Source organism: Ooceraea biroi, chromosome 4 (genome assembly GCF_003672135.1).
Source record: "Ooceraea biroi isolate clonal line C1 chromosome 4, Obir_v5.4, whole genome shotgun sequence".
Classification (NCBI taxonomy): Eukaryota; Metazoa; Arthropoda; class Insecta; order Hymenoptera; family Formicidae; genus Ooceraea; species Ooceraea biroi.
Genome location: NC_039509.1, coordinates 10,186,562 through 10,205,471, shown reverse-complemented (window position 1 = coordinate 10,205,471; position 18,910 = coordinate 10,186,562). Strand labels below are relative to the sequence as shown.

The 18,910-nt window shown below is 47.2% G+C and overlaps 2 protein-coding genes across 2 annotated transcripts; one reads left to right on the top strand and one right to left on the bottom strand.

Annotated features, from left to right (window-relative positions):
• The first annotated feature begins 868 nt into the window (after positions 1-868).
• Positions 869-14,850, top strand: LOC105282663 (phosphatidylinositol 4-kinase beta). The gene is made up of 12 exons (XM_011344832.3): positions 869-2,534; positions 7,438-7,683; positions 8,321-9,315; positions 9,444-9,561; positions 9,663-9,797; positions 9,908-10,074; positions 10,233-10,363; positions 10,464-10,694; positions 10,789-11,082; positions 11,162-11,538; positions 11,714-12,186; positions 12,284-14,850. The coding sequence occupies exons 2-12, from the start codon at positions 7,502-7,504 to the stop codon at positions 12,469-12,471; spliced, it is 3,291 nt and encodes a 1,096-aa protein (XP_011343134.1). The 5' UTR covers positions 869-2,534; positions 7,438-7,501; the 3' UTR covers positions 12,472-14,850.
• A 134-nt stretch (positions 14,851-14,984) lies between these two features.
• Positions 14,985-17,245, bottom strand: LOC105282664 (protein ST7 homolog). The gene is made up of 2 exons (XM_011344833.3): positions 16,488-17,245; positions 14,985-16,356 (listed from the first exon to the last, which is right to left on the bottom strand). The coding sequence occupies exons 1-2, from the start codon at positions 16,912-16,914 to the stop codon at positions 15,233-15,235; spliced, it is 1,551 nt and encodes a 516-aa protein (XP_011343135.1). The 5' UTR covers positions 16,915-17,245; the 3' UTR covers positions 14,985-15,232.
• Between the last annotated feature and the right edge of the window lie 1,665 nt (positions 17,246-18,910).

The window sequence follows — 18,910 nt, the reverse complement described above, 5'->3', positions numbered from 1 at the left end:
AAACGCCTTTTCTTGAATTTCTTCCTCTCGAATTTCGTTCTTTGTATATTTATTCATTTAGTTATTTATTTATATGTATTACGTATCAATGGCGGGGCTTCGTGATACTTCCGCAACGTATATGTATATACGTTCTTGAATGAATGAGCTCCCTTGATTCTCGCAAATGCACTCGAATGCACCAGAATGCACCGCAACGTGCCCTGCACAAGGTGCAAGGGTTTTGCGCTCCATCTGACCGTGCGGCACCCGAATCGAGCAACTCTGTCGCCCCACGCTGAAGGCGATGCGAAGAAAGCAAAAGGCCGTGCCGTACGAGGGGAAAGTAGCGTGCGGATTCGTGCACTATAACGCATGGCTGCATTTGGAGCAACGCGGGGCACCTAACGCCTCTAACTATCTAGCCTCCGGCCTCTCCACTGTGTGTTGGGTTCATGTGCGCCACCGGGTGCAGCTGCACTCGCAACTGCACACGACCTTTCCCATTCGAATAGCCGTCCGTCTGGTGCCACTGCCAACTTAAAAGCGAAACATGATAATGATGCCGTTTGTTATTCAGGCGCGACTGCGTCAATCGTCGCCCTTAATATTTGTAAAAAAATCTGATTGAATTAATTATGCAGTTTACAAATGTTATTCACAGTTACTATTCTTCGAGAGACGCGAAAAACGCAATGCAAAAAATTGAATTGAGCATTTTTTCAATTTTTCTTAAAATTAGATCCGAAGACGTCGTTAGGATCAAGAACAATTTTGCTACACGCGGATAAATTTTAATTAAGAAATTCGCGGAATTTTGCGATTCCGATTTCGTATCGATGTTTTGTATCGTATGTTTATCTCGAGATGCGATATAAATAAATATAATAATTGTAATGATAAATCAACGTTTATTAGATAAGCCAGTTGAAGTGCAAGGAAACTTGCGCTACATAATTATTATTTTCCTAATGAATTATTCGGGTTTTCTCTGTGTTATTAATATTATTATTATTATTACACGCTTTCGTGATGTCATCTGTTTGTCAGAATGCTAATTAAGTCTTCTGAGAGATGTATGACTGTTCGCGATGATTTTCTTATCACGATGCTGTCATCGCGTTCGGTTGATAGCAGCTCGCAGCACCGTCATCGCGCCTCTATGCTGAACAATGCCAGAGTAAAGCGACAATGAGATGAGGCGCTGTCAATACGCCAGTGAATATATTGCTATAGCGCTATGATATATAAAATAGCCGCCACCGTCGAATCTGCACGTCTCCTCACGAGCCATTAAAATCACGTTATTGCGCAAGAGTAAATTGAGCTCTCGATATAATCGTTTTGTGTCTTCCTCAATTTCAATAAGATTATTTATTTTCGGATCGAAATAAAATAAAAGGATTCCCAATTTAATTCGCCAGCTTAATAATCCGTTTCTTCGAAATTTCGAGAAAATCACCGAGTCATCCGAGTTTCAAGATTAAAGATGATTTCAAGATTGCATCTTTCGCTGCTGCTTTTAATCTCAGAATTACTTCGAGAATTCCGAGCAATTCGAGCTAAACAAAAAGAAAAACTTGTTCCTTTTATCTTTACGTATAATCGCGTCCCTCTGATCCGCGATTCAAAGTCATGACTCAAGATCCAAACGATCGAATCGATGAAGCATCGAATTGCTCCGCGAAACGGGCTGAAGCTGTCCGCGCTCGACTCGGCACGTTCCTGGTGCGGCTGCGCCGTGCAGTTTGGCCATTCGCGTTCCCCGCGTTGGCAGCAGTGCGCTGCCGAGTCAGTGCTCAGTGCGTCGCGCGGCGAACAACAACGTTGGTTTTGGCGAACGGCCGTCGTCGCAGTCGCATTAGTTTCGCATCGTCGGGGTACGTGGAGAACGGTTTGCGTGAAGTGCCAACCAGCCGCACGCAACGCCGTCGTGCCGTCGCGTGCAGTGCATCGTTCGTCCGTCCATCTGTTCGTTCGCTCGCTCGTTCGTTCGCTCGTTCGTTCGCTCGCTCGTTCGTTCGTTCGTTCGTTCGTTCGTTCGCCGTGATCGACGCTGCGATGCATCGCGCGCATCACGTTCGCGACGGAGCCGCAATCGACGCGCGTTGTTGGGCGTAGCCGGCGCGAAGTAGCGAGAAACGAGCGTTCGGCAAGAGTAAGTTCGGCGCGTATGAATCGCCGTACCGCCGTGTGTCACTCGCGTACTCGTACGGGCTCGTGTTGATCCGGGTGCTCGCGTACTCGTCATACACGTTGTGCACGACGGAGAGAGAAGAGGAAGGAGCGAGTGCGACGGAGAGAAGCGCGACGACACTGTTCTTCTGGCTGTTTCTCTCTCGCTCTCCGTCCCGGCCGCTTTCCAGCCCAGCCAGCAGCGGCAGCGGCAGCGGCGGCGGCGGCGGTGGCGATATCCCCGTTTGCGTTTCTTCGCAGCCGTAAAATCCAAGGCGCTTCGGCAGTTCAAGATCGGAACGGCACGCAGGCCCAGGCACGCGCTCGCACCGGGGGGCATGTGTCGTCGTAGCTCGTAGCGGGTATTCGAACGCGACGAGGTGAGTGTCGACGTTGCCGTTGACATTTAGGCTCGCGTCGCGTCGCGCCGCAACGCGATGTGACGTGACGCGACGCGACGCGGCGATTGATTCCCTCCGCGGAGGAATGGCGCGGCCGCGACCGGCGGCGTGGCACGGGGGTGTGGATTTTCCGATACCGTGTCAACATTGGGCAACAACGCATACCGGCCACCGACGGCGACAGAGCGACGGTGAAGGCAGGAAGCTCGCTCTCGCGCGCACGGCACACCCATTTTGCCGTGCGAGCGAGCAAACGGGCGAATGAGCGAATGAATGCTCGTACACGCTCGACGAGCGGTGCGGAGCAGCGGCGGCAGCGGTGCCAGGAGACGCTCGCGCGGCGCGGCGAGACGGAGAGGCGGTGCGTTGCATAGATCGGAATCGCGCGGAAGATCGCCGCCGCGGATTCTGCGTAGCGAGGGAAGAGCACGAGCGATACGCTCGTATAGCCCGTCGTTAACGCGTGGGGTTTACGATTACTCGGGGGAGGGATCGTAAACGAGCGGGCTCGGATTTCGTGGACGCGCGAGAGCGGTTTCTGGTTCGTGTATGTGTGTATCGGTGACGATGGCACATTGGCTTATCTTCTCGTTGACATAATTATTATGGGATTTATTAGGGATGAACGTAGCGATGCCGTATTCATCCCAATTACGTTGATTGAATCGGTTTATCAGTTTATGTAGCGTCCAAGCTCGAATCCGTTAGTATAATTAAGCGGAGTTCAGATTGCATTGCTGGAAAGAGACGTAAAAGAGATATCTGCGGCGTTCAAGTCGTCACTGTAGAGTATAGCGTTGGTCAGCGAGAAAATGTACTGTACATTTTTCTCGGTAGCGTGAACAATCCAACTCGCGAGTACGTCGATTTCGATATGCGATTACAATGGAATCTGCGACTTGTTTAACTCTGGCTTATCTGCGGTCTCCCTCGACAATCATCACATCCACGTGATTACGCTCGATGAAAATAGTAGTCGGCTCCAAAACGCTTTTTATAATAGCGTGTTTTGAATACGGTAGTGTGTCATGTGCAGGATGAATGATTTTACAGTAATGCCAGTGGAATGCGAATACCTAATGACGGAGATAATATGTAGTTCTCTGTCGGCGACCGACACCAGCTTGATGTTTACCATAACGAGAACTCGATTTAATCGCTACAATTTACAATTTAAAGAATCGCCGTGGACGGAAAAGTTCTATGCATTTGAAAACTCCTACAATGACGACGACAACGACGACACGTTCAAAGTTTCGCCAGGGCCGTTGGAAATGTCAAGAGGCCAGATGGGTTTGCAAAGCATATCGCACTTGAAAGAGTTTTGCCTTATACGTTGAACCACGGAGTTAAATCTGTATGAATAACCGGGCGGTAGTCGAGCCGAATCAACAATCTGCGACATGTTTGACTTCGAAAGAAGGAAAATGCTTTGAAATACACAAAGTGTATGCCTACACTCGTAACACCGTGCACACATTTTGCTGCGTAAGATTGTCTCTATCAATTCAAAAACAATTACAGATTTACTGACGTAGAGGACTCAAAGTCCCGCAGTTTTTAAATGGCCTAATTGAGATTTATCGAGTTCTCTTTCACGACTGTCGTCTCTCAACTGCGTGAAATCGTCAATTTATTTTAAACCGTCCATCACATTTACATCATTATGCATTTACAGTTGATTCTACGTGAACCTTATGAGAACCGTCAATGATTCATCACGCGACAGGCATGCAAGGCGTCCTTCCACGCCCTTCGTGTCCTTCTTGGAAAGCTAACGCTAAAGGTTTTCTGAACCTGGAAAATCGTCAGCACGAAGTTTCGCTTTGTTCGCCGCAGCTCGCGCACGAGCAGAAAGCTTCGACTTTCTAGCGCGCGTGTAATCACGCTCCTAAAAGTCGTCAAAGCCGAGGCCGTTCGATCACCGACGTCGATTATTAGATCATCGACGGAATTCGCCCACATAGCGGCCCGCATTCAGCAGGTTCGCCTCTGCGCTGGTACTGGAATGCTCATTCAAGAGAGAACCGTTGATGCTCTCTTTAAATATCATCGACGTAACGCTGATATCACGGTAGCAGTTCACAAAGGATGGATCGAGCGACAATAAAATCGCCCCACAATCGAGGAGATGGATCCTTCAACCGCGTTTTATCCAGGTGTCTTTTTGAAATTGCGAATAAACGAATCGAAATTCACTGCGCAATTGCGAATGTATAATAATATAGTACTTATTAACTAGTACAGAATGTAGCGATCACAAAGCGTGTTTGTACAGCGTGTAACAATGAAAAACAACAAAGGCTTTAATTAATTATCTATATATTTCCTCCATGGGACTGTCCGTTACACGCAGAAGTCCCATGTATTACAAAATTACGCGCGATGGGAGTTCATTCGGTAATCCGTTTCGATATTCGATTAAAACGCATCGACAGCCGGGCTCGGATCGCGAGTGAACGGCTATACGGGCCGGCTCAAGCACGGTACACGCAAAATACACACGTGAAAAAGATACGCATACGCATTCATGTATGTACATATCAACGTCGCTTCTGTGCAGGTGTGTTATTCTATTATTCTTCCACTCCACTGTGTTTTGTTTTAAATATGTACAACGCTCGCGGTACTCATCCTCGCAGAGAGCACGAGCTGGAATTTCGCACCGCGATTTTGGAACCGCGGATACACGTCCGTAAACGTCAAGTATGCGTCGGCACCGAAGCAGATCGGTGAAAGCATATATGGTTCCACGTGTCGCGAGTTTCGAGTCGACGGATTTTGTAACGCGCAACCGATCCGTATCCATCGAGATAGAAACCTCGGTACCGCGCCGTAACACCCTTGCCCCTCTCGTCATTTTTTGTCAGAATTAATTTCGCTGACCGCTATATCGTCCCACCGCCACGTGGAAGAGATTTCGCGTGTGGCGTCTGAACGCGCGAGATAAGAACCGAGAGGAAATCGTTCGTCATTCGCGATAACCCAAACTTTTTATGGAACGTGAATCTTTGAGAAGCGGAGAAGCATCGATTAATAGGCAATTAGCTTTATTGACGACATGCTTGCGCAGTTACGTGGATTGTCGTCATTGTTGTTATTGTTTCAACGCTTCGACTACCTTGGCTCACGTTAGTGATCTCCAAGTTTTATTCCATATGGGTTACGAGTCGCACCTGCGGCTTTTGTTTCAAAAGCTCGGGACTGGATGGATAAAAAATGGTTTTATTGAAGAATCAGAGTGCCAACGATTGCGAATTAGTCTCGGGTAATCGCGGATCGGGGCAGCCTTTGAAGTAACGTGCGATTTGTATCGATTTGCCGGAGTTCACGTTCCACATGCGAAAAAAAGACTGAACAGAATGGGAACACTTTATTTACCTGAATGGAAACGCTCGTTTTCCACGTAACTTTCATGTAACTGATCGCTTTTTGTACTCGCGTTTATATACCGTGGCACGATAATTTTGCGCAGAACCGAGCGCGCTGTAACCGCGCCAGGAAGATCCTAGAAAGTGTTCGAATTGATAAAAAGCCGCACTTTCTAAACATCTGTATCGCGGTATCGTGACTTTTCCTACCTGTTACTATCGCAACATGGATACCCCCGGTGAATCCGACGACCTTGTATCAGTTTTCGTTCTTTTTTTTCAATTCTGTTGCGGACAGATACGCATGTGTACAATGCCCGTAACGACTTTCGATGATGTCGTTTAATTCTTCAATCACTTCTCTATGCAAATACAACTTTTGCAAAACAGGAAACATTTGCAAGAAGTGCACTTGTCAAATCTTATATTAAAAAGAGAAAGCAGAGAGATAATGTGTGATAAAATTGTAGACTTCGATTTGAGACGATTTGAGAAGATAAGCAGCTCGATCATCAGCCGGAAGAGCGAAGAGCGTGGATTGGAGCAGCGTTTGATTGGAAAAACCGCGGCGCAGGATTGTACCGGTTGAAATTCTTACTCGAAAGGAAATTCCAATCGCATATTATCTGAACTCCGAAGCGGCGCGACTGACCTTCCAGACAGACGCACGATTTCCGGCCTCGGTTTCGCGGCATGAACAGTCGAGGAACAGTCGGCGTTTTCCGCACTCTCGCGACGCAACTGTATTACATAATCAATCATAATCAATTCCTCGGCAACGTGAGAGCCTATGTTGCGTATATTAATTAAAAACGATACGACACGAGAGGGACGCGTTGATCCGAGATACCGATCCTTTTATCGCATAACATTTAACGAAACCGGCCGTGATAACGCGCCGACGACGCGCGTTATCCGTACGTGTTTCGTCTCGTGTCAACGACTGTCGTCATCATCCAAGTTATGTAGGCTTCGTGTCGTTCTCGGGTAGCCGAGATTATAACGTGGGAAGTGGTACCATCCGTTGTTATCACTTCAGGGCATCCAAAACTAATGCAGATACCGGAAATACATCTCGACTTGCTTACGACTAAGCGACTCAGTACGTCGTCGCTCGTATCGCACGAGCTATTGACGTTTCTCACGTTCACCTCTGCACGTGACGATCGTTGCAGTCGCGTTGCGAACATCGATCACGACCTTCCTATTCGCGATATGAGCGTTTTCATGCCGTGAGACGGTTTATCGTCATGTGATTATCTAGAAATTTGCGTCAATTTAAAGCCGTAACTGGGAGTGTACGATAGCACGTGAATTATACATTAGGCTCATGTATAATTCGAAGAAATTGAGTTCTGAATAAAATATTGAAATATTAAGGATATAGAATTTTATTTTTCTTTTTATCAGTAAAAATATATTATCAAAATCATCCTATCTGAGCGCTACTGTATATATGTGTTCGATGCTCTGTGAGAGACCTCGCTGATTCAGAGCTCCATGTGTCGTAGGTGAAGCTTCAGCATGGCCAGCAGATGACTGTTAGCCGAGCCGGTGCTCGTACTCGACTCTAATATGAGCGAAGTAGTGGCAGTGACGCCGACTGGTGGACCTACGCGCCAGGAAAGCGTGACACACATCAAGAGGCACAAACTGGCCAACTGTAATGTTCCTCTCGTGCACGGCCGGCCGAACCCGTCGATCAGTCCACGCAGCAGACTGACCACGCATCAACGAAATCACAGTTTGGACTTCAGGTATACAACATCTCGATTGATCGATCGATGATTTCCCTGCAGCGTTATCGCATGCGTCACTTGCGGGCCTCTCGCTGAGTATTTAGCTAGCCACTTTGCGACACGCGCGAGCTATTTGCGAATCGTGACGTGTCCGTGTATCCACTTGTTGAATAAACGATCGTAAATATTCCTCGCGTATTACGTACGCGCCAGTTGCGCGATCTTCGCGGTCAACTTTGACGCGAAACGACGAAAAACGACAATGTGCAAGCTGCGTCGTACGTGAATTCAGGAGTACGTGTCGAGATATTTAAATCGAGATACTAATCGTTGACAGTGGTCGGCAACAAGGCGTCATCAACATTAATTATTTATTAATAACCACTGCACCGCATAATCACTAATGCGCGCGAGTCTGTCGTATCTATTTTCATTATTAGACGGCGTTTTCGCAGCCGGAAACTGGAGCAGTTGCTCGCGCGCGATTTCCTTCTCGTTTAATAAGAGCATACTTATAGTACTAGGAATCGTAAAATTGATCTTTGTGTTCTTTAATAAGACTTGTAATGAATCTAAACTATAGCTTGTGCACTTTCAAACCACCTGTACCTTGATCACTTGTACCTTGATTATCAAGTCTGTTGATTACTTGCAGATCAATGGGTATCCTATTACCGCCGGTGCCTCAGGCGACCGCGACAACGCTGACGCACCACCACAGGAACCGGAGCCTCGATTCCGCCCTGCAACGTATTCCGGAGGTGGACGTGACGCCGAGTCCGGAATGCGAAAATCCCGCACCTTCGTCGATCTCTAAGACGGCGGCGGCGTCGTCATCGTCATCATCGTCGTCGTCGTCTTCGTCATCATCATCGTCGTCGTCATCGTCATCATCATCGTCATCAGGACCTTGCGGGAAAGGAACGCGCACTGCTCGGGAGCGCGAGGATCTGGCCAGTCTCGGTTCCGACGACTCCGGTATCTTGTGTGGGTCCGACAGTGGCTCAAGCGACGCGACGAACGCACCCGCTACTCGGGAATCCAGCGTGGATCACCTGCACAGTCGCGAGAGCCTCGACTCATCCGTGTCGCAGCCGGGTGACGTATTCTCGGTTGACGTGGTGGATGGTATGGAGAACAGTGCCAGTGTGGTGTCGGTGTCGATGTCGATGTCGGTGCCGGTGTCGCCCGTGGAACTGTCCACGCGTCTCAGTGACGGTCCGGCGTCCCCCGCGTCGCCGAAAAACGATGACGAGCCCGATGATCGTCGTCCTCGGCGCGACGATGCGATGAACGCTGGTGAACGTTGCTCGGAACCGCGATCTAACGCGCGGGAACGCGAAGAACGCGAGATCTATCAAGGCGCGATGCAGGCGACGTCGCCATCACCGTCCGTAACGGATACGAGCCAGAGCGAGCTGGCTGGCGCGGCCATGACCCTTTGCTGCGGTACGGCCACCACGCAACAGCAAGAGGCCGAGACGGTGAAGAAGCAGCCGGATGTTGTCCGTCGGCAGCAACAGGAAACGAAGCAACCGAAACCGTCGGAGGGTTGCCTGTTGCGGCTCTTCGAGAGTCAGATATTCGACATGTCTATGGCTATCTCCTATCTGTTCAATTCCAAAGAACCTGGCGTTCAGAGTTATCTAGGTAAAAACATCCGAAGAGACGTACTTTTTATTGCATCATACGTCACTTACTGTGTACGAGGGCAACTGAAATATCGCGAAATGATAGTTCTTTAGCGTCTGATAAATGTGATATGTGATATATTGTAGGTAACAAGATGTTCAGTTTTCCGGATAACGACGTGGACTTTTACTTACCGCAGTTAGTTGTCATGTACATACAACTTCACGACGTAACCGAAGTTCTTTATCCATATCTTGTCCATAGGTAAATATATATAGGACTCGCGCGAAGTCGCCAAGTGCATGCCTCACGAATGCAAATTAATATTCGATGAATTGAGACTAAAGAAACTAACTGCCTTGCAGATGTAGACAGTCGGCAGATTTCTCGCTAAAGTGTGCCTGGCTGCTAGACGCGTACAGCTCCGATGCTCATTTGCCGTCAAAGAAGAAGTCTCATGGGACCAAACTGAAAAATCTTATCCTGTCAGATGAACTCAGGTAAGAACCGTAAGAAAAATATTTCGACGAGTACTCAGAGGAGTGTGGATCAAGGATTGATGACTCGATGATCGAGATCACTGTTCCTAAATGTGTAACGTTTTTCTCAGGCCAAAGGGAAATGAGGGTCGAAAGCAGCGCGTCGCTGGATTGCAGATTCCTGCGCCATCACCATTGCCCTCGACGCAAAACCTTACGTCGCCGAATAAGAAAACCCACCAAAGATCTCAGTCTGATGCTACTGGATTGTTCCAAACCATACGCCGTAGTCATTCCGGTAAATATTTAACACTATACATGAAAAAAAACATGTCACATAATTTTTGTAATAATCACAATCTTATTACAAATTATTACAAAATTAAAAATTATTACAATATAATTATTAAAAATTATTACAAAAATCTTATATCGTGTATTCTCCTCTCTCAAAAGGTACAATAAATAAAGTAAGTCTTGGGGACCTGAGCTCCGGTCGAGCGTTTGACAACGGCTGTACCTGTTTTTATTCCTGCCAAGGTGTGGTGAATGATTTGCGAGGTCAAAAAACCGATTGTTTCTGCAATGTGAGTCAACACTTTGTACATAAACAAGTTACGTTAGACGTAAAGCTCGCGTGTGTCGAGTATCACAGTACATAACGATGTGCAATCTGTACGTTCGCAGGCACCGCGACTCGCGCCAGAACTCGAACTTATTCAAGCGTTAATATCAATCGGCAAATTGCTCGGAACTATCCCAACGAAGGAAAGTAAGACCGTTCAATTAGTGGCGGAGCTCAACACGCTCAATCTGAATCTCCCCGCGAGGGTGTGGCTTCCTCTGCACAGTACAATACCGCATCACATCGTACGGGTTCCGCCGCAGTACGCTGCCGTTCTTAACAGCAAGGACAAGGTACGATCTTCCCTTTCGCTCTCGCTGCATCTTCAATCTTGCGCAAGATCTTTTTGTTACTCGAATGTCTCATTGATTGGTACGTTGGTCGCAGGCACCGTACATAATATACGTGGAGGTGTTGGAAGTGGAAGATTTGTATACGTCACCCGTGCCGACGAAAATAATGGGCAGCTCGTTGAGGCACACCAAGTCCGAGGAGAACTTGACAGGCGGCGAGCAATCCGACATATCCGTTTCCGATAGTCAGCAGAACTCGGCGGTACGGCAAACTCCCGTGAAAAACGTCTCGCCTTACTCGGTCAGGAATACGGACGTGGCATTTAATTTCCCCGATGACGATCCGAACGACTGCTGGAGCCAGGAGGACGACGAGATCACGCAACAGGTGCGTATTCTATTCCAAGCGACCGCGTATCATCCCTTTGACTCCCCTTCTAATTTCTCCCCCCCTCGCTCCCCTTTAGTATTTGCAGCTTCGCAAGCCGAAGGATCGGGATACCATTTCGCAGCTGAGTCAGGAATCATCCGACAGCAGGGAGCCGATCTTCGTGCCGGGCGACATCAAAAGAAGACTAAGCGAAATGGCAGCTACGCCGAGCGCGACCTTCAGCCATGATCCCGAGGACCCATCGGCGGCGGTCCTGAAGGAGCCGTGGGAGCAGAAGCAGCAACGCATAAGAGCTTCCAGCCCGTACGGGCACTTGGCATCTTGGAGGTTGCTCGCGGTAATCGTGAAATGCGGCGATGATCTCAGACAGGAGCTCCTCGCCTCGCAGCTGCTCTCGATGTTGCAAAAGATTTGGCAAGACGAACAGGTGCCCCTCTGGGTACGGCCGTACAAGTAAGTGCAGCGAGTTACCATCGAGATGCAAACATTCTTTATTGACTGCAAGAGTTTTTTTTTTATTATAAAGAAGAGATTTATATCAGCGGGGAAAAAGAAAGAAAAATAAAGTAAAAGAATAAAATATTGAAAATAGTGATGACATGATAAGGATTGATCTCGTCTGTCGCAGAATACTGTGTCTATCCAACGACAGTGGTCTGATCGAGCCGATCCTGAACACCGTCTCGCTCCACCAAGTGAAGAAGCAGTGCCAATTAACGCTTTTCCAATACTTCGAACGGGAGTTCGGCCCCTCTACCTCAGAGACGTTCCGCGTGGCGCAGAGGAATTTCATCCAGAGCTGCGCCGCGTACTGCCTGGTCAGCTATCTCATTCAGGTGAAGGACCGCCACAACGGCAACATTCTGCTGCACAGTGACGGCCACCTGATCCACATAGACTTTGGATTCATTCTGTCGACGTCGCCGCGAAATCTCGGCTTCGAGACCAGTCCGTTCAAGCTGACGCCGGAATTCGTCGAGGTGATGGGCGGCAATCAGTCCAAGCTGTTCGAGGAATTCAAGAGCCTCATTCTTCAAGGTTTAATCGCGGCGCGGAAGCACATGGAGAAGATAGTCAACCTCGTCGAGATTATGCTGTCAGGTAAGCAATCACTCGTGTCATTCTGTAACGCGCGACACGCTCGCGTGCATTTTTCGAGTCGCGGCGTGTCAACACGTTCCTATCGATTTTTCCGCAGGCTCTCAGCTTCCGTGCTTCCGCAGTGGTGGGGCGGCGACCGTTCAAGGTCTCAAGAATAGATTCCACCTCACGCTGACGGAGGATCAGTTGCGTCGGCACGTCGAGGATCTGGTCGAGGGGAGCATTCACTCATGGTCCACTAAGCTCTACGATCGATATCAATATTTCGCAAACGGCACTCTTTAATATCAAGGCTAACGTACCTTTCTGCCGATCGCGTTCTGGATTCTCTCGTAACGCTGGAAGAAAGGACATCAATAACGATAACGTGTGTTGTGTGGTACTTCTTCCACGATTTCTACTGCATACACTTAATGACGGGGTTGACCAATCGGTGGCACACGTGCCGGTCAGTGAGCGTACGTTCGAGTTGGCCTGCCACCAGTCAGGGAATCTGAATTCCGTACGATAAGTTGCGATTGTTATTATGCGGTAACACCGAAAAGAAGACTAGCTGAATTAATTTTATGCATTACCGTTTATTTCAGTTCGTTTGTTTGTTTTTCAGCGAATTTATCCGCTTCGATTGTGCTGTACTTTAAGAACGGCTTCTACTTAGAGTTTTTCGACGTTTCCAAATCAAGACTAATTTCTGTGATTGCGAGCCGTTGCGCGGAGCGCTGTTAGTGCGAGGAGAAAAAAAAACAAGGCAGGAAATTCTTTCTGGGCACGTGAGCCGATTTCGATTGAGCATCGCTGTTTTCTCGCATTCCACAAGCACAAACGGGAAGAGCCGCTTTCCTCTTGAACATATAGATAACCTCGATTAGGCTAGACGTATAGAATTCGGATAGATTATTATTCTTTGAGTTTAACGTTATTCCTTGCTTTCGTGGCGGGCAAGAACGATACGAAATATTTTTAGCAAAATTCAGAGCGATCTCGGTGCGTGATCAATTAAACAGCTTCGATTAATGTGATGGAGTATGAATATTTTGACTGAGAGTAAGAGAGAGAGAGAGAGTATGGATCGGTTGGTGGAGAGTGATGAGCGCTTCGTTGAAAGTTAAAAATATTTATCGTCGTTTGAGGAATTAGGAAATGAAGGAAGGAATAATCTATGGGAATTTTTCGTACCCAGTTGATTACATATATCCACTATATATAACGTTTTTTATTCGATACATTAAGACTGCTGTTGTTTACGTATGCCTCGATGACAAATTACGAATTAGCTGTCGCTGCGGAGTGTGCGGCGAGTGCGGTTGAGCGTTGACTTGAGCGCATTCAACTGCTAAGTCGAGTGTAGCTTAACATAAACAGCGTAATTTGTTAAAGGTGCCTTATTTGTGTAGAGAGAACGACGGAGACGATCAAACCTAGACACAGTGTGAAGTGGCTAATGCAATCGCAGCGTGGAGCTGATCGATCATGAAGCGGACAATCTGTAATTTGTACATATAACAAAGTAAGAAGAGAACGAAAACGACGGAGAAACGTTGCGTGGACTTTCATAAGTAATTCGCGGCAATAAAAAAAGAAAAGGAAAAAAAAAGCATGAGAATTATCCTACTTCGATGAACGGTGGGACGAAATCGATGCGGATCTCCATTTCCCGGGGGATCCCTGACGCAATTCTGATGGCGAGAGAGCTACGTACAAAATATAGGCTCGGATATTAACTCGGGAGGCGAATACTCAAAAATATTTCCTACTTCGTAGATTTTAGTATACTCTTCGATAAAAAATACATCTAATTGTACACGGTATGAATTAAGGACTAAGCATTATACCATAGCGATTCTTAAGGATCACATTTGAAAGTTTTTACATGTTCTTATATTACGTAAACATTCATCCCTCCTGCCCCGTCCCGTCTCCCGGTCCCTCCCTTCGCCCCCTTTAGCCGTGAAAATGCGAGAGAATATCGTAGCTGTGTACGGAAGATAAATATTATTTAATCGTGTAATTCCTCTCTCGCGTAACGTTTTACGTATGCCCGTTTAAGTAAATTATATATATATAAACTATGAAGATATATATTGTACATAAAATGAGACAGATTTTATCACATTATTATGCTACATTGATTAAGGATCTAATCGAGGATGAATGTTCGAAGCAAAATCAAAGTTGCGCTGGAGCCAGCCCGGAGTACCGGAGAGACCTGGGCCCTCTGACTTCCAAGTGTCTTATATCTCTATTTCTCTCTATATATCTTTTCTTCTCCTACCATACCAACCGTCTCATGATAGACAGGCAGACCAGGAATCGGATGCGATTGCAGGGCAATTGAGAGAGCGCGAAATTTAATCGGTCGCGATACACGCGGACTTATCGGTTGTCTCTTCCTTATTTTTCGGTTTCGGCCGGTTCTCGTAAAACAAATTGTATATTATACGTGTGATTAATGTGAGGGATTTTAACGTTCTCGTTGTTACTGTGTAAGAATGATTGCAGAGGTACGCGCGAAGGGGCCCGACGGCCCTCCTATCCCCGGTCGACCCGGACTCACTTCCTGTTCTGTCGGCGACGTAAAACGTCAAGATCTCTGATTTGCCTTGATCTTTCACCTCATTACAAGCTATTGATATCAACTATTGAATAAATACGAATGCGATAAAACAAGAAGAGTTCATTCAAGCACCCACAACTGTTTCACGTTTCGCGTGAATTAATTGTTTTACGGCACGTCGCTGTACATCGATACTTGCATGATGGTAGCGTTGCTATGAAGTCAATGAAGAAACTACGCGATATGTCGAGATATTTAATTCTCTTTATTACTTTTAAATACATTTATCAACGTCGTAGATTGAACTTGCAGTTCAACTCGTCACTAAGTAAATAATTGTCGCAGCATCAGTCATGAGAAAGTTGCAAAGTCGCAGCTCGTACATACACATACTTGACAAGGGTATCTATATGCGTATCGTAACACTGGGAAGATAAAGCAATATCACAATGAGTCGTTAATTCAACAGAGATCATATATAGAAACACAGCCTTATATTCTAGAGAGCTGTTGCAATAAGTTAGAGGGTAAGATGGCTTCTAGCTTGTCTAGGATATAATAAAACGGATGAGAGAGCCAGGCGAACGTTGAGCGGGCGACTACGCCCATGGTGTCCGGATACTGATGGGTCAGCAGGGCTAGTAGCGCGGTGATGGAGCAAAGGGCGGCCGTGAAGAGAATGAAGAAAGGTAGCTCCTTCTTTGGGTAGACACTGACCTCGTGAAACGACGGCAGGAGCTCACGGTCGGCGCACTCGGTGCACGTCGGGTACGGGTAGAATAGGTGGCCGCGCTCGAGCGGATACGGCAACATCCTGAATGTGCCTTCCCATGTGCAGTGGAGGAGATTCAGGGCGCCTTCTATCTGCTTCCAGTGCGCCAAATGGAAGAAAGCGTACGCGATCGCCTCGGAGTCGCCGCGCTTCAGTACGTGCTCCGGCGGGAGGATGAGCGGTTTCATCTCCAGGAGATACTTGGGCACGTGGGGATTGAACTCCACGGCGCGATGGATCGCCTCGACCGCCGACATCTCGGCAGTGGTGAGACCGCGCTTGCTGGCGACGTCGGGCGAAAACTTATCCGCGACCAGTCGCGCCTTCAGTAACGCCGCTGTGTAGCAGATTGTCGCCGACTTGGGTAGACTGATGTCGTCGTACTTGGCCAGGACGGCCTGCACGTCTGCGTATGCCTGCATCTCCAACAGTGCCTCGATCAGGTTCTCGTGAATGTTCAGCACATTCATGATCGGTGGCACCTCCTTCGTGAGATCGCGGAACATCTTCACCGCCTCCTTGAGCTTGCCGAGCTTCCGCGCGCACATCGCCAGCCTTCTTTTTATGTAGATCAGCACATTCGTATCCCGCCTGTGTATCGCCTCGGCTATCGCGCCCTGGTGCTGAGTATTCTGCGACTTCCTGTAATTGTTCTCGGCCACTTTCAGAGCCTGCTTCAGGATCTTTTCCACCTCTACGATAGTGGTGGCTTCTTCCTCGGCGAGAAGGATATATGCAGGTGCGCACTCGGCATTGCGCTCGAGTGCGCTGTGCGCGGCCTGTATTCTTACTACTGGATTGCGCTCCCTCCAAGCCGTTTGCATGATTTCGTATTCTGGTTTCCCTGCGGAAGAAAAGGTTTACTCAACATTTCAATTTACAATTCGAGAAAACAAGAGGGCCAAGATTCAGCCCCGGCGTGTTTACGTGTTAAGGTGAATCAAGGCGGACTTAGACTTGTTCCGCAGATTTTACCTGTGTCACCCTCGCAGGTGAAGAACGTCTGATGATCCTGTGCAGACAGATTCATGTCGTAGTACGTGAGGGGCTCCTTGTCTGTGGCCCAGTAGAACCTCTGGTACTCCGCGCCCCTGAACAGATTGATCGGGTTGCGCCAGACCTTGCACTCTGGCACGTTCTGCTGATTCGAGGAGCCACTGGAGCTGTTGAGGCTCGAGCTGTTGTTGTCATTGGTGCTGTCACTGCTGCCGATCCATGGCGAGATATGATTCAGCGATACCTGTTCGATGAACGAGGTGCCATACTTCCTGAAGTACCACCACTCGAAGATGAGGATCAGCCCGGAGATGAGGGACGACGTGCCGGTCAGGGCGACGTAGAACTTTGGGGTTAGGGTGCTTAGAAACATCGTCGAGTCCCACATGGTGAATAGCAGTGCCATTTATGCTGGAATAGCCGTTGATGTGCTGCCGTCACCAGCTGTCACCGGGAAGCGCGGGTGCTCACCACGCGGTGCGCGACATCGAGCACGATCGCAGCAGGATACGTGATTGTGACTGTCACGCGCGATTCTTCTTCTCTCTCTTACTCTCGCTCGCCTTTTCTTCTTCTGCCCTGTCCACCGCGATCCCACACCGCTCTGAATTCGATCACGTACGCAAAGTTCTCTCTCAACCGCGTGGACGATGAAATACTTTGCCGCTTCAGCGTATTGTAAATATTTTCGACGCTGCCGAGAACATCCGGTACGAGACGGGCGAGCCGCGAATGAGATGCTCTCACCTCGGTCGATAAGACTGCACGAGAGGAAACTCAGTGATCGATAATCTAACTTTCTCTCTCCAGGATTTTCCGTTATTGCCGACTGTAGTAAAACGAGTTGATTGATGATAGATGGCAACACAAGGATGACAAAGCTGGATTATATTGAAATTTGATTGATGATTTGATATTGATTACTTATCTGACATATCAAAATATTTTAGTATGATTTAATGAATGATAAAAAATAATTATACCAGCGTTAAGGGGATCCTGGAGTCGTCTGTATTACCGGCGGAATTGGTCGATCTTACTGTACTAATTACTCTTTAATGATTGTATAGAATGAAAAATCCTTCTCTACGATTAAAGTATACAAAGAAATATACCGAGCGAAACTCGACTTTATGTTAAAAACGACAAAAAAAATTTACAGTTTTATTATCGGCTTATTGTGACGTCACCTCGTACATTAATGTTCTTAATATAAATGTTTTGCAGAAAACAAAATGCAGAAAAAAAATGCAAAGCAGGAAAATCACCGATTCTGCCGGTAATTCAGACGCCGCGACGGAGTTCACTGGTCACTCCAGGATCCCCTTAAATGTTTTACGAGGCTTGAGAGAACGTTATATCGCAGAATATATTGTATTAATTGAATAATTCTGTTATTTTCATTTTATTTTTATTATTTTATGTTTTACTTCACTAATTATCATATTCATTACTAATTATTAATACTATTGTGTTTTCCTCCCTCGATCTACTTCTTATATTGTCATCTCTTTTTGGTTGCTTCGCTGTTTCGATACATCGAGCACACATACTTCGAGAATCACAATCTCGTATTTCGATAGGTTTCGAATAACGGTCAGTCACGAAACGCGTTGCGGTGGATATGGAGTCGTGTTCAAATCGCTCCGTAATTTTCGCGATTTTCAATCGCACGTACTGAATTTATCTTCGCGAATGTCTCTCATCAAGTGACGAGTATTCATCGTAACTCATCGTGCACAATTGCTGCCAGATATCGTGACGCCAATATCGTGATTCAGTGTCGACGATCTGCCTCCGTTCGTCCGGGATCAATCGAGATCCTCCTCGAGCCCATTATCTCGTCGCCGAGGAGCAGCGATTTCCTGTACGATTATTGCCAGGTATGAAATCGCCCTTATCAAATAATCGTGATTATCGCAATTACGACGATCTGCATTCGATTGCTATTTCATGCGAATGAATGTCTGACTCCGAGCCGAAACATTCATCCGTTATCGCAATGTAACCAACACAACGATCGACCATGTTGATTTTTTCAAGGTGTCCCGCGATTCTACTTGCATTGGCGACAAGATCAAGGAGATCAAGACGAAATGAATTGACGAAATAACGCGTACTGTGTTACAAAATTGCGACATTTGGAACAAGTGTTTTCTTAGCTGCAACATTGCCGCGTGTGAGTCAAAGCATTTATTCATTTTAAAATCAATTTGATTCATCAACGAAAATATATGTAACGAATATAATGTTGAAACGAAGGTCTCTTACGGCGCATGCGCGTTACATAAGAAGCGAGAAAGTAGACAAACTCTGAATAATACAGACACATACATGGTGATGGATAATGGGTTACTACAGGCGCTCGGACGTCTTACGAACGTCAGCGGATCCTTCCGCGC

Bases quoted from the DNA above. Each gene is read 5' to 3' on its own strand.
- LOC105282663 (XM_011344832.3), top strand. From the start codon at position 7,502: ATGAGCGAAGTAGTGGCAGTGACGCCGACTGGTGGACCTACGCGCCAG. The intron at 10,364-10,463 runs GTGAGTCAACAC...GTACGTTCGCAG, and splicing joins AAACCGATTGTTTCTGCAAT to GCACCGCGACTCGCGCCAGA. The intron at 12,187-12,283 runs GTAAGCAATCAC...ATTTTTCCGCAG, and splicing joins CGTCGAGATTATGCTGTCAG to GCTCTCAGCTTCCGTGCTTC.
- LOC105282664 (XM_011344833.3), bottom strand. From the start codon at position 16,914: ATGGCACTGCTATTCACCATGTGGGACTCGACGATGTTTCTAAGCACC. The intron at 16,357-16,487 runs GTAAAATCTGCG...TTTCTTCCGCAG, and splicing joins CACCTGCGAGGGTGACACAG to GGAAACCAGAATACGAAATC.